At 42.5% G+C, this 16123-nt stretch overlaps 1 protein-coding gene across 14 annotated transcripts in view; it reads right to left on the bottom strand.

Moving 5' to 3' along the window:
- RASAL2 (RAS protein activator like 2) overlaps positions 1 to 16123 on the bottom strand; it is a 394529-nt gene that overhangs the window by 80590 nt on the left and 297816 nt on the right. For all 14 annotated transcript variants that reach the window (XM_056531799.1, XM_056531795.1, XM_056531790.1 and 11 more), the window contains one exon: positions 15864 to 15970. In XM_056531799.1, the coding sequence (XP_056387774.1) occupies positions 15864 to 15970 (107 nt within the window). The remainder of the gene's footprint in view (positions 1 to 15863; positions 15971 to 16123) is intronic.

Raw genomic sequence — 16123 nt, 5'->3', positions numbered from 1 at the left:
TTGGGGGGCTTCCGTTTCTACGCAGAGCATTTTTCAGTAAAAATGACACCTTATCTTTAGTCTGAAGGTCCATACGGTTAAAATGATCCCCTACTTACATAGGTTTGATTTTGTCGTACTTCTGAAAAAAATCATACGTTTAAAATTGTCATCTTCTGATCCCTATAACTTTAAAATGTTTCTGTGTAAAGGCCAGTATCAGGGCTCATTTTTTGCGCCGTGATCTGAAGTTTTTATCTGTACCATTTTTGTATTGATCAGACTTTTTGATCGCTTTTTATTTATTTTGTCATGATATAAAAAGTGACCAAAAATACACTATTTATCGCTCCATAAGACCCACTTTTTCTCCCCCCAAAAGTGGGAAGGAAATGTCTGTGCGTCTTATGGAGCGAATGTGTGTGCCGATAACCAGCATTTGCATGGTATCGGGGACTCTTTTAATGTCCCCGATACCAAGGCCAAAACCTGCTGCAGCGCAGTGCTGTTCTGCTGTCCGCATCCCCGTTCTGCCATCCGCATCATGTCGCCCTATGGAGGAACATGTGACACGTACGTCACTGCACCTCCTCCCCTGCGCCCAGCGTAATGCTACGGAGGAAGGAGGAGTGACTGGTATGTCACATGCTCCTCCATAGGTTGCCATTATGCGGATGGCAGAACGGGGAAGAGGACGGCAGAACGTGAATGCAGAAAGCAGAAAGGGGCAGCAGAGTGGCAACCGCAGGTGAGCAACTACCGTGGGGACACTGTCTACAAGTGGGGGCACTGTCTACAAGGGGGGGGGGGGCTGCTGTTTACAAGGAGGCACTGTCTATAAAAGGGGGGGGGGGCTGCTGTTTACAAGGGGGCACTGTCTACAAGCTGCTGTTTTTTTCTCTTGTTCTCCTCGAAAAAACCTAGGTGCGTCTTATGGTCAGGTGTGTCTTATAGTGCGAAAAATATAGTGCGAAAAACACAGGAAACTAATTTTTTTTGCACGTACGCCATTGACTGTGCGGTTTAATTAACAATATATTTTTATAGCTCGGACATTTCTGCACACAGCAATACCACATATGCTTATTTTTATTTATACAGTTTTTTTATTTATGGGAAAAGGGGGTGATTCTTACTTTTATTAAGGAAGGGGTTAAATTATTAACTTTTTTTTTGTACACTTTTTTTTGCAGTGTTATAGCCCCCTCTAGTGGCTATAGCACAGCACATACTGATCTTATACATAGATCATTGCCGTGCATTAACATGGAGATGATCAGTGTGATCAGTGGTCGATTGCTCAAGCCCGGATCTCAGGATTGGAGCAATCAATCGCCGATCGGACGCGACGGAGGCAGGTAAGGCACCCTCCGCTCGCGTTCTAGCTGATTGGGGCATCGCGATTTCACCGCGATGGTCCCGATCAGCCCGACTGAGCTGCCGGGAAGCTTTCACTTTCATTTTAGACGCAGCGATCAACTCTGAATGCTGCATCTAAAAGGTTAATAGCGCACTGCACAACGATCGGTGTCGCATGCTATTAGCCCAGGGTCTCGGCTTTTATTAGCCATCGGGACCGACCCGATATGACGCAGGGTCATGGCCTGACCCAACGTTATATACCGGGATCGGGCGAAGGGCATACAGGTACGCCCTGCGACCTTAAGAGGTTAAGTGTCACAAAGATTAAATATTTTGTTTTTCAGTTTAACTCATGGATGGAATTGTGTTTCAGGGCTCTTTTGATCACTAAAAGAAAATCTCGGACACCTGTGTTAATTAAAACTACTAAAGGTGGGTGTTCCACATTATTAAGCAGAGCATCATTTTCAAGCAATATGGGTAAGAAAAAGGATCTCTCTGCTGTCGAAAAGAGTGAAATAGTTCAATGCCTTGGACAAGGTATGAAAACATTAGATATTTCATGAAAACTTAAGCGTGATCATCACACTTCTAAGAGATTTGTGGATGATTCAGAGCACAGATGGGTTTGTGCAGATAAAGGCACATTGAGGATGATTTCTGCCAGATCCATGCATCGAATCAAGAGAGCAGCTGCTAAAATACCATTACATAGCAGCAAACAGATATGTGAAGCTGCTCCAGAGTCTAACAACTGTGCATAAACCTTCTATTCGACCAACACTAACCAATGCAGTCCTGTTCACTGATGAGTGCCGTGCAACCCTGGATGGTCCAGATGGATGGAGTAGTGGATGGTTGGTGGAACGGCCACCCTGTTCCAACAAGGCTGCGACGTCAGCAAGGTGGTGGAGGAGTCATGTTTTGGGCCAGAATCAGGGGAAGACCCCTTTAGGGTCCCCGAAGGTGTAAAGATGACCTGTGCAAAGTATGTGGAGTTTCTGACTGACCACTTTCTTCCCTGGTACAGAAGGAAGAACTGTGCTTTCCGTAATAAAATCATCTTCATGCATGACAATGCGCAATCTCATGCTTCTAAGAATACCTCTCTGCATCAATGGCTTCTATGGGGATAAAAGGAGAGAGAGCCTCCATCCTCCCCTGACCTTATTGAGAACCTTTGGAGCATCCTCAAGCAGAAGATCTATGAGGGTGGGAGGCAGTTTACATCCAAACAGCAGCTCTGGGGGGCTTTTCTGACATCTTACGAACAAATTCAAACAGAAACTGTCCAAAAACTCACAAGTTCAATGGATGCAAGACTTGTGAAGGTGCAATCAAATAAGGGGTCATATGTTAAAATGTAATGTGACCTGTTAAAATGTTTAAAAAGTTAAAATGTTGTTAAAAGTTTGATTGAAATAGCTTTTGATTTCAGTAAATTTGCTGCAAACAAAAATGAGGATTTTCAGTTCTTTACAACCTATAAAGTGTTTTGAAACTTACTGTGTGCAATAATTTGGAACAGTGCATTGTAAGTTTTTTATGTTTAAAAATATACTGTAAAAATGAGGAGGTTTGTTCAGTAAAATTTGAATTGTACTCTAAATGGTTGATAACATGAGAATTATGTAGACCTATTTACATCAAATATTTAGGTAAATGAGAAAAATATCATATGTATAATCATTTGGAACAGGGTATAGAAATAGCGCAACTCTTCAAATGTGGCAGCCTTATAGTGGTCTTAAATGCTATACAAGACAAATATGGTGGTGCTATTGGGGGTGTTTCATCAGAGGACACACCCCCACCAGAGCACAGAATGAAAACTAAGCGAGCAACAGATAGAAGGTATTTGTGAGAGAAATATCGGCGCTAGACAAAGCATATGTATATGATCAGGTTCATTTTTTCCATTTTTTTTGGGCTGCTCCAAAGCTTTGAGCAGTGGTATATTTGCCCCAAATTTTGCATCATTTTGTGTCTAAAAGTTTCGGGGCACACCCATTAAAACTTTTATACAGTTTTGGAACATGATACGTTAAACTTTTTGGTGCAGTTTAGACAGAAAAAACTAGTACAAATACAAAGATAACTTCTTGTCACAGTGTTTACAGCAGTCACCCCATGCACAGGAACGTTCATGCCATAGTCTTTGCTGACAGTCACAGGTCAAGCACTAAGAACTCCACTCGTCTTCAAGCTCCATTTCGGGTTGCTTATGCTACTAATTGAGTCTATTCATTACAGATGCTTTGGCATGATATTCTAATGGGGGTACTGTAAGCCTCTACAATAGTGATTTCTGGTGGTTGTTAAACTACAAATCCCAGCATGTACTATCAGCTGTAGCTGGAAGCAAAAGCTTAGATTCTAGGAAACCAAACCCACACTAATAAGTCATCATTTAAAAGATTCAGAAATGACTTGGACTGAAATAATACATTACTGGAAGATGCAGGCTCCAAATATTGATGGGAAAGCCAATTTGTTATAGCATTAGCACAAAATAGGGATATACCAGCATAGAAAATATTCAGAAAAGCAGCTTATTATATTAAAGTAATATTGATTCAAGATGGTGGGAAAAGACGAAAGGAAGGTGCATCTTAATGCATAAGGCATTGGTGCAGGATAATTTCATCAGAATAATGCAGACTTCACAATCACAGGCTATAATTTAGTAATGTGAAACCAGGCAAGGGAGAAAAAGTATGTCCTGCCAAGAAAAAAAATGTCCAAACTGCAGCAGGGGAAGGTCACTTGTGGCTCCAGCATTTCTTTCATGGAAGTGATTGGGATTCAAACACATATTGACCAGGGAGGTGGAGGGAGGGGTTGGAGCGGTAAAGGGGTTATCCAGGAATCGAAAAACAGAATTTCTTTACCTGTCTGTCTCCAGGTTGGGTGTTGTTCTGCAGCTCAGTTTCATTGAAGTGAATGGAGCCAAGTTGTAATACCACACTCAAATTGGAGACAGACAGGGAACGGTCTTTGAAAGAAATTAGGTCTGTTTTTTGATTCCTTGATAACTTTAAGTCAACATTAAAAAATAAAAATTTTCAATTGACCCAGGGGTAAGCTATGGACACCTTTCACAAGCTTGTTTATCTTGCTTTGTACCTATTATGGTGCAAAAGAAGCCCCGTTTTGTCCATATGCCTCCATAGCCTATATGATTCTCCAGCTAACTACTTTTTGTGTTTTTCTCTTTTTAACCTGTGTGAGCTGTCCTTTAACCTGTGCACCCTGTCTGCTATCTGATATGGAGTGTAATCCCTCCTCCCATCCTCCCCTAATACAGACAGCAGAAAGTCTGACAGACTTTTTATTTTATTTTAATTTAACTATTTTTTTTCTAGGTAGCAGCTAAATGTTAGGACATTTTTAATAAAGACTATAAAGTAGCTTCACTTTGAATTCAGGAAACAAATCAACAATAAAAAAAAAACTGTGCAAAAGGTTTCTATACACATTACATTAAAGGGGTACTCTGGTGGAAAACTTTTTTTTTTAAATGAACTGGCGCCAGAAAATTAAACAGATTAAAAAAAAAAATCTTAATCCTTTCAGTACTTTTTAGCAGCTGTATGCTACAGAGGAAAATCTTTATTTCTGTTGTCCACAGTGCTCTCTGCTGACACCTGATGCCCATATCAGGAACTGTCCAGAGCAGGAGAAAATCCCCATAGTAAACCTATGCTACTCTGGACAGTTCCAGACATGGACAGAGGTGCCAGCAGAGAGCCTTGTGGACAACACAAACAGAAATTCAAAAAGTAAAGAATTTCCTCTGTAGCATACAGCTGCTAAAAAGTACTAAAAGGATTAAGATTTGTTAATAGAAGTAATTTACAAATCTGTTTAACTTTCTGGCACCAGTTCATTTAAAAAAAAAAAAAGTTTTCCACCGGAGTACCCCTTTAAGTTTGATAAAAACAGATGATCTCAAGCAAAACATTAATTCTTTAGATAAATAATTGTTTTGTTTTAGAGTGAGGATGACAAACGGCCATTATCTAGAAAGACAGTCTGTGTATGCTGTGGCGGACAAGGATCATTCTTCCTTTGTCCAATAAAAAATGTTCATGAAAGAATGTTTTCAGGTTGATGTCAAATCTTTGCCGAAACATTCCCAGAAAGAATATTTGTCCTTCGGCCAGTGTCAGCGATCATGTATGGCCAATCTGAATGACTGAAATGGCCAATATGGACTACATTGTGTATTGGTGGGTCTGTGAAATATTCAGGGTGTGTTCACACGCTATTTGTTTTTGCGCTGCGTATCTGAAAGTGGGCGGGCTCTTCTCGGCTGTCTGCAGCAGATTTTCCACGGAGGAATTTACACTGCAGAAAATCCACCACAAGCCTCATTGAAGTCAGTAGGGACTGCGGCGGATTTTTGGCAATGTAAATTCTGCTGCGGAAAATCTGCTACGGACAGCCGAGAAGTGCCCACCCACTTTCAAATACGCAGCAGAAAACCCACAAGAACAAATAGCGTGTGAACGCACCCTCAATCAATTAATCTGCTTCTAATATGTATGGCTACCATTTGTATTTAAGCAAGGGGTCTACGGATAAGTGGTTATTTATGAAAATATAAATAGATACAGAAGACTACTTATACTCTAAAGGTCCCCGTACACATTAGAAAAAGAAATTTTTTTCAGGGTTGGGCCAACAGTCTAATGTACATGGTGGCCTCCCAACTCTTCCCCGACAGATCACATCAGGCATAGCGAATTTCAGATAAACAATCCTATTGTTTTCAGAGAACTGAGGTTTATTCCTCTTCTCTCATTCAGAACACAAGAATGCTTGCTGCCAGCCAAGTGTATGTTTCCTAACAGCTATTGCATGTGTATGGGTAATTTAACCTGTTCACTATTAATTTAGTAAAAAATGGATACGGCTCAATTGATACTAAATGGCACTGGCTAGACTGAGCCACCCAACCCAACACCTATGCTTACTGTATAACATTGCAAGGAAAGTAAAATAATAATATGTTGGAGCAGTAACTACTGCTGAAGAAGGAACCTATGGCTTGTTCTGAAACGCGTCCAGTTTCTAGCACTGTATACTAAGTCTAGTAATACCACCTATAGCTTGATATTTTTTCGCTACCATGAATATCCACCTATACAGAGCTGTTGTCAATCACCTGGAACCATCCTCTGTGATCAAAGTGATCCAAGCACATCATTGAGCATCATCCTGCATCTAGCTCAGCATTACTAGCAAAGTCTTCACGCTAGCTACAGCTGTCAAGCACTGAGAGCGCGAGCATACGGGGATCCCTAATCCAGCCGGCCGCACTGTCAACATCTACAGATACACAGCGCAACTATCTACTCACAGACACCCAGAGCCCCCACGAGGTGAGAGGTGCGCTGCACCAGATCTATTGATCCTTCGGAGGGAGAGTTGAATACAATCTCCTTATCGCTGTGTCGGACAATATTATATCACTCTTATAATCACTAAGAGATATCGGGCAGATATCGCCCTGTACAACATCTTGTCTGTTTGGATAATTATCTGTGCCGGAATGTGCGATATAAGGATAAGACATATATATATATATATATATATATATATATATATAGACACTCATTGCACCTTATTTCCAGGCCTGGAACTGTTACAGACATTTACTTGGATAGAATACAATTATCTGGAGTTATGCACTTTATTGTGGAAAAGTTACTCCAGTCATTCTGTATAAGACCAGCTCAGCTATTCTAGACTATTGTATCTAATTCCAATAACTAGTGGCTATAATTGGTGGTATTCTACGTATTGGCTATATTTAATACCTACACAGTGTAATATTTATGTTATTTTATTTGTGGCTATTTTAAGGGGTGGTTTCACAAGGGCCCTATGAACCACATATTTATGAATGTTATTTTATATATATATTAAATCTATTATTATCCCAATATCTATACACTATTAATTTATGAACCACCAGTGCAGGTGGTGTTTTTGATTAACATGTGTCTATATGAAAGCAAAGTGTAATTTATTGACGAAAGATCTGTATCAAGATATGTAGAATAGGTGTCAATATAGAAGTGGGCTAAACCAGGGAGCAGTGAGAAACAAGGTACTTTAAGTTTTTTCCCCTTAACCCCACCAATTGGTTTGGAGTTTCCTCAGGAAATCCTCAGCTTGTTACCATTAGAGACTATATTTGCAAAGTCTGAACTGCTGATAGGTTGAGACACTAAATCGCAGTACCAAGGCAGTGGGCAGGATCTGTGGTCAGCCAGGGGTCAGGAGAGGCAGTAGACAAAAAGACAAAGTCAAGCCAATATAGATCAAAAAGAACCAAAAAGTGCTTTATTGATCAAATTGAGTGATGGTGTAAGGGAATTCAAGGAGACAATGATGCCAATATTCACGATCTGTGCTACAAACACCATTGGACTGATAATAGGGAATTTTAAGTTAGACTAACTAATGCTGTAGTACTTGCATTATGGATGTCTTTTAAAAATCAACTAGATTAAGTAAAAGTGTCCACGAGGCAGGACCAAACCGCTCAAGTGCCACAGCATTGCTCACCTCCTCCTTCCCCCCCACCCTTCACTCTCCTGTTTGCATTTCATTGCCAAGGAAGCCAAGCCTTAAACGGCACTCAAGCAGGACAGAAAAGGGCGAGGGAGCATGGAGGCGAGCGATGATGCAGCACTTGAGCAGCTAGGCCATGCCCCCTGGACACTTGCACATGCAAAATAAAGTTGACTTTAAAAGGTATCCATGAGGCAAGTAGTGTGGCATTGGTATGCCTAATTCACATTTCCTATCATCAGTCCAACAGTGTCCGTAGCTCAGTTGAGTTGATTTCGGGGTTATTATTGCGGCATATGTACACAACCTATGAAAGGTGTCATACAATGCAGGAGCAAAAAGGCGGCTAGGATGAAGACGATGGACACCTGAGAGTTAAAATAGATACATATTTGCAAATGATAAAATGCTGCCCCCTACTGCACTAAAAGAGTTGGAACAGGGGACAACCACAGCTGTAGTCTCCAAGTAATGTCAAAGATATAAAATAAAATTGTGACTGTTGTGTGATAAAGTTGTATCTTGTCAAACCTGTAGTGAAATAGTGCAGCCATTATAATAAATTGCACAAATATTATTCCTATGGAACACATCACATAGGGGGAGATTTATCAAAACCTGTCCAGAGGAAGAGTTTCCAAGTTGTCCATAGCAACCAATCAGATCGCTTCTTTCATTTTTGAAAAGGCCTCTGAAAAATGAAAGAAGTGATCTGATTGGTTGCTATGGGCAACTGGACAACTTTTCCTCTGCACAGGTTTTGATAAATCTCCCCCATAAACTGGAAATTTCCATGATAAAGAGGTCACACTAAATTCTAACTTCTACCGATCAAACGTCACAAGAAATATCCAGTGATATGGGAAGACAAGAAAAGTTGGTCAGGCACAAAGATGTGACATAACACAGGCAGCCTTCATTCTGCAGCAATAACTTGTCACTCACGGGCCTGCGGGGTCCCAGGGAAGCAATTATATCTAGAATATAAGCGGATGTCAGGAACAACTAGCTAAGACTTAGCAAACCGTATCCCCAAGCAGGATTTCATCTTTCCTTGGGAGCAATGCAGATAAGCTTCACTACCTAAATGATATATACTGTAGACAGCGAAGAAGATTCAGTGGGGGGTAATGCAGTAATAAAACAAGGCAATCTTTAGAATGTATATTCGACGCTAACACTTCTGACATGAAACAAGTGTTACCGGGGCATAACGTGAAGATCCTGGGCACTGGTGCAAAGGGAATACCTGTTCTACACACCTAAACCAAGTGTTTTCCAAACCGTGTGTCTCCAGCTGTTGTAAAACTACAACTACCAGCATGCCCGGACAGCCATTGGCTGTCCGGGCATGCTGGGAGTTGTAGTTTTACAACAGCTGGAGACACACTGTTTGGAAATTACTGTACGGCCTATCACAAGTAACACTTCTTATGTGAGATATGTATTTGTACGACGTAATGACTTAACATTACTATGATAAATCAATGGCAAGTAGTCATATATGTAGGAGCAAACCTTGGGCAATGTATATGAAATAGGTCCATATGCAGTGAAGGTAGCCATGACAGTCATAGTAGACAGTCTACAATCTAAGTCTAGGACTGCTGACATGACTGACATATTTGTTAAGCCATCCAATAACTATAGACAGGGCCGGCTGTGCCTATAGGCAAAATAGGCAGCCGCCTAGAGCACCCTCTTGATGGGGATCGCCGCTATGCCTACCACAAGAAAGTTAGACAAACAGCATCCAAACCACTTGCTCAGCCAGTTTGTCACCCCAGTAGTAAGTTTGTCACCCCAGTTTCTCAGCCAGTACTGTTGGTCACCCCAGTAGTAAGGTGGGGCGTGTCAAAGGGCAGGCCAATGGGCGGCAAAATTAGCCTTTGCCTAGGGTGACAAAAATCTTTGCACCAGCCCTGACTATAGACTGTGTTGAGCACATACATGACTTTCGGTAACAATATTTGTCCATAGCTATGTTGAAACTGTGGCCCAGAGTTACTAAAACTGTCTCTGTCGAACTCTTAGATAGTACAAACTTAGAATTAAAGGGGTTACTCACCATAAGGTGATTTTAGTACATACCTGGCAGGTAGTAATGGACATGTTAAGGAAGGCTCTGCGCTTGTCTTGGGGGTAAATGGCTATGCTGTGAGATTACCAGAACACTGTGGCTAGCTTTTTGTGAACTTGTATTTCCTGTTTGACTATTCTTTTTTGACTACAAATCCCACAATCCCATTTTCCTCCCTCCCACACATCAGCCACCCCACCCATTGAAACAAAAGACCTGTGGTTTTCAATCAGGGTGCCTACAGCTGTTGCATTAGTTGCAGATTGATCTCTCTCCCACCAAGCGATCGCTCCACCCATTGAAGCAGACAGGCTCCCTGTCATCAGCTGACTAGTAAGTCAGGTCTCGGCCGCATTGCAAGCTGGGAAAAATCCAAGACAACAGTCATTTTGTATGCTGTTAAAAATAAATAGTGGGGTGAAAATCACAGAAGAATTGTGAGAAAACCGTCACACATAGGTACAGACACTGTATTATTAACTACACTAACTTTACAGCCCCTATAGCACATGTCCCTGAAGTGGAGAAGTTTAGACAGGAAAGGGCGCGGAGGGGCTGCATTGGGAGGAGGCCGAGCTGGTACTCTGTGGGCCAGTTCAACAGAAAAATAAGGAGAGAAGGTATCCGCTGGAAGAATCTATTTCAGCCACGTTTCAAGGAACATCACAGGGTAATTCCCTTCCACCTTTTCAGGAAGGCCTACGAGGCGGATATTATTGCTCCGTAAGCGGTTCTGCATATCATCCATACGGCTCAAGACTCCCGTCACCTGGTGCTGAAGAGAAGCAACTTGATCCAGCATGAAGAGTGTCCTCCACTGTAGAGACCCTGCACTCCACCTCCTCAGTGTGCTCACATATCTTTTGAGTCTCATGCCTTAAGATAAACTCCTGTCGCAGTTCAACCACCTTGGACACCATCATCGCTTGACAGGAGGTAAACGCAACCAAAAGTTCAGAGAACCGTTGGTCCATTTTGGCAGCATCATATGCAGGCCTCTCAGGAGACTGATGCTATGGAGGAGTAGGAGACCCCTCAAACAATGACAGCGGAGGATCAGAAGAGTTGCCCATGGGACGGTCCAGATTTCTAGAGAACTGGTTCAGCACTTTCGTCGCCTGCACAGAGACTTTCGCAGCAAGCAGGGTCTGAGCACCAGGGTCCCGATGGGACGGAACACAGGATCAGGAGGACCCATCATCAGAGGAGGCATCCTCACCAGAAGTCGGCCGAGAGGCTTCAGCATTTAGTTTGGATTTCTTACTTCTATTGCTAACATGGGGGCCACCCATGGCTAACAGGGCACACAGAGAGCAGGCAGAAAGTCACTAGGAACACAGTTCAATGAGCGCAGGGCACCCCAATCAGTAAAAAAGGCCCCAGCAAATGTGTGATGCACCACAAGTCCCAGCAAGCCCAGATGCAGTACACAAGGGTACTTACAGACAGAGCGAGGCAGCAGGCAGTCCAGCTATCAATAAAGCAGAGGAGACCTCCTGAGGGAGGCACCGCTGGGTGCACTGCAGATAGCAGCAGGAATAAGTGGCCAAATGGAGCCATTTGGTGTATTGGTGACACCACAACAACAGCCCAGACAGTCCCTTTATAACTAAGGGCGGCCTTTTTTTTCTTTTGGGGGGAACAATCCAGGCAGAAATAGATCTCACCTCTCCTGCTGAAGGCCCCACCAGATGTGCACTCCTTCCCCTACCAGCGAGTTCCTGCCGGCCGTGGGGGTTCCCACAGCAACCAGGGAGAGGAGAAGGCCCCGCCCACGAAGTCCTACAATGGCACCGGACCCTAGACCTTCAATGCAGGGCACCCAGGACTTCACAGCAGCTGGGGAGGGCTTCTGCACACCTCACCGACGGCAGCCAGGGACCCACGGGCCGCTCCGCCAGACCACAGGAGCCGCAGCCTGAGACCAGCCCCCTCATCGCCGGGACCCAAAGACCACAGCGCAAGGAGCCGCCCGCTCCGTACAAAGACACTGGAGCCCGCTGAGGACCACCAGAGGACCACTCAGCACCGGGGACACCAGCAATGCCAATACCAGCCAGACAGGGTAAATATGAAGGGTAATTTTAGCAGGGGAAGCCGGAGCCCTCATGCTATGCGGCCTCTCGCTCCGGCATTCAGGCCACACCCCAACCAAGTTCACTTTTGATAAATGCCCCTCTATATGTCTATACATGGACAAAGATAGCATAGGTTTCAAATATTTCCTTTGTCTTCTCTTATAGACTAGATGGTGGCAAATCCTTGTAGGCCCCGTATAGCCACAGAGAATTCATATATGGGATGCCTACCCCTTCAACCAGCATTAGACAGGAGGCCATTAGACACCTGCCGAGTGCTGCACAAACATTTAGTGTTATATAATAAATTATTACTGCTATTATTATGATTTCTATTCGTATGGAAAATGCTTTAAGTTTCCTTTATATTTTATTGATGTATTTATTATAGCTGCGGTTTTTCAGGTCTTGGTACATGACACAGTGTTATGCCATATTGTCAACTTCCTGCCTGGCAGTGCCAGGCACAGGGAGGATGAAATCTGTGACTGCGGAAGACCGGAGCACCGGCAGCTGGAACATCTCAGCAGGTTTTTCCTGACCTTCACTTTTGCTGACTGAGTTGGCTTTTGTTACACTTACGGACGGCATTCCCTCACATTCAATTACACTCTCTGCTAGACAAAAGTAGGTCCTTGCTGCATCAGTATTAACACTACCGGGGGCATGCAAACTGCACCTAATGCCCAATCATACTGCCATAGTGATCCTTAATCAGATTGGGCACTGATGGTTATACTTGCAGAGAAACCCGACATCCTCCTTGTTCCATCCAGCTACTGAACTACGCTAATGGTATAAACCCAGCATATCCCTTCGGCTGCACAATGCTGCAGGCTGATCACCTCATCATTGATACTACTAGGCTCTGCTAGTACCTGCAAGGCATATACATTTGCATTGTTATGCAAAGGTAAATGGAATTCAGGGTCAAAAGAGAGACAGTCCCTATTGGCGCAGTCCAGTGGGCATGTCTATTCTGTGATTCACAGCTTCCCTTGTGTGCATACACCGATAGCTGTTACTCACCGAGTAGGACCACCCACTTGACTCCTATATTGGGGCCTACCAGAGTGCCTTCACTGTTGCAAAAGTACAACTTCCAGCATGGTTCATGCTGGGAGTTGTAGTTCTGCAACTGCTGGAGGCACTCTGGTTAGGAAACACTGGCTTATGAGCTACTCTGATCGAAATATTATACATGCCTGTTGTTTGGATTGAAAATTAAAATATCAAGTACACTAAAAGCCAAGTATTCTTTACAGTGTATAAAGGATTGTGATCCGACCTGAGCACCAATTATCCGATTTGGCAGTGCCGTAATTCTCCTATCAATCCTTGTAATTTATTGACGTAAACCTCTGCTCTTTGCCACCTTAAAAGTCTAGTGGGCTGTCCTTAACTATGAGTGACAGTAGTACCGCCCACTGGACTCCCAAGCCTGAATCAGCAGTTCAATAAATGACAAGTTTCTACTGAATCTTTTCCCATAAAACTATATAATCAATCTGCTCAGCTCTTCCTGCTCTATAATATTGTTCACAAGAGATGTAGTAATTTTTTGGTTATGTATAGAATATATTACAAGTGTAATGGGCAGCTTCTGTTTAGGGGATAGGTGCGCAGCTTGAATCTCTCTAGATTATAGAATAGACTGTTCAGTAGTTCGTAGTCTATGTAGGTATGTGGGTATTGTGGTTTGTTTTTCTTGGCACTTGTTGGAGGTATGATGAGAATAGGGTCCAGGGCTGGTAGGCGTCTCTCCCCCTTCTATGCAATCATATATTGGTATATAGGTATGGTGATGTTTGCTTAAATAATAAGTTGGGGAAAAGGAATACAGTGATGGGTGGTATCAGTATTGTAGTTGGGTGGCATTCTGGGCCATACATTTTCTTTTTTTTAGCTTGGTCACGACTATTATATGAGTCCAGTAAGCATTGTTTCATTGTTTCTTACCTTCTGTTTCTTTCTATAAAGTGTATTTGTATAATTTTTAAATAAAAGACAGAAAAAAATATATACTGTTCACAAGCCTTTAAACTACAGTACACTCTGATAGTTGTGAGTGCACAATCCTTCTCATATATTGTAATAAAAGACTTGGCGCCACCATGCCAGTAGTGTGATAGAAAGGCGACCTATAGTCGCAAATGAGTAATATTGTGCCAACAGATTGGATCATTTTCACTATGCCAGGTTCCCTTTAAAGTCATGCTAGATGGATTTGCTGCAGATATCGGCCCTCATTTACTATTACAAACCTGACATGTCGGGTTGTGCGCCAGACTTGTGCCTGCACCAGAATTTGCGCCAGAATTGAAAAAAAACTTGACTAACTCTCCATTTGACTAAGAATACCCCAAAAAGGGACTTGGTCACAGAAAAGGGGCGTGTTCCCGACATAAAAAAAACAAACAAAAAACATATTTACTAAGGTTTCCACAGAAAATATGGTGGATTTCAGCTGAAGAAAACCCTACACATCAGAGCATGTGTTAAAAAAAAAAAAAAAAAAAAAATTTGGGGGGGAAAGTGGAAAATGTAGGGAAACCTTAGTAAATACCGTGGAAAAAAATTATAAGGAATTAAAGGGGTATTCCAGGAATTTTTTTATTTGACTATACTACAGGGGCTGTAAAGTTAGTGTAGTTCATAATATAGTGTCTGTACCTGTGTGTGACGGTTTTCTCACAATTCTTCTGTGATTTTCACCCCAATATTTATTTTTACCAGCAGACAAAATGACTGTTGTCTCAGATTTTTCCCAGGTTGCAATGCGGGCGAGACCTGACTGATGACAGGGAGCCTGTCTGCTTCAATTGGTGGAGGGATCAATCTGCAACTAATGCAACAGCTGTAGGCACCCTGATTGAAAACCACAGGTCTTTTGTTTCAATGGGTGGGGTGGCTGATGTGTGAGAGGGAGGAAAATGGAATTGTGGGATTTGTAGTAAAAAAAAACATGTCAAACAGGAAATACAAGTTCACAAAAAGCTAGCCACAGTGTTATGGTAATCTCACAACACAGCCATTTAGCCCCAAGACAAGTGCAGATCATTCCTAAGCATGTCCATTACTGTCTGCCAGGTACGTACTAAAAACACCTTATGGTGGATAACCCCTTTTAAACCCGCAAAGAAACCTACACAACACTCTTAGTAAATCAGGGCCATTATCTGCAGCAAATCCACAGGAAAATCTGCTAAAGTGGTGTGGATTTTGGTGCAGAAATTCTGCAGATCTGGAGCAGATTTTACCTTTAAACAATGATCTCAATGGGGAAAATCTATGACCAATCAAAAACAGATTTTAAAATCCACACCATAATTTCAACTAGAAACATTTTCACTGAGTGTAGGCGAGATTTCAAAACTCTAATTTGCGGTTATTGTAATCTTTCTGTGCAAATTTTTATTGGAAAATCTGCAGCAAATCCGTCTCATTTGCATTATGTCCAAGAATGTCTGAAAAGAAGAATACTAGAACAAGTAGGTAACTCTAATAGGTTATGTCCAATAGGTCAGGCTAATGCAGTCACAGGTATAAGGATGCACCTACACGACAGCATCGGCTATACATACATACATATGCTATAGAGGCACAGGAAAGAGTGAAAAATAATGGCTGGAGTTTGTCTGCCATTTCCTAAATTAATGCAGCACTTTCTTGCCACGGAAATATTAATACCGCCATACTGCAGATCTACTCTTTGCTGGTTCTGTATGCAGCACACAGAGGAAATCTCTGCCCAATACAAATCACTACAAGGCACTTACTGGGACTTTAAAAGGAGAGGTGTTTGAGGGGTCCATGGAGTTGGCCTTGTCAGATGTACTGGTCCCAGAGATACTTCTCCTTCGTGGTGACCTCTCAGCTGGCACCTCTGCAGAAGAGAAGAACAAGAAGACAGACATGAGAAAAGAGAGGCTGCCAATAAAAATCCATTCTGCACCCAGAACAAGACTGACAACTTCATGAGTAATAATAGCAAGCGTCTTTTTGGTAAAGTGTCTCGGGATTTGGGTGAAAAGATAAT

Source organism: Hyla sarda, chromosome 7 (genome assembly GCF_029499605.1).
Source record: "Hyla sarda isolate aHylSar1 chromosome 7, aHylSar1.hap1, whole genome shotgun sequence".
NCBI classification, from domain to species: domain Eukaryota; kingdom Metazoa; phylum Chordata; class Amphibia; order Anura; family Hylidae; genus Hyla; species Hyla sarda.
This window is presented reverse-complemented; position numbering and strand designations above follow the sequence as displayed.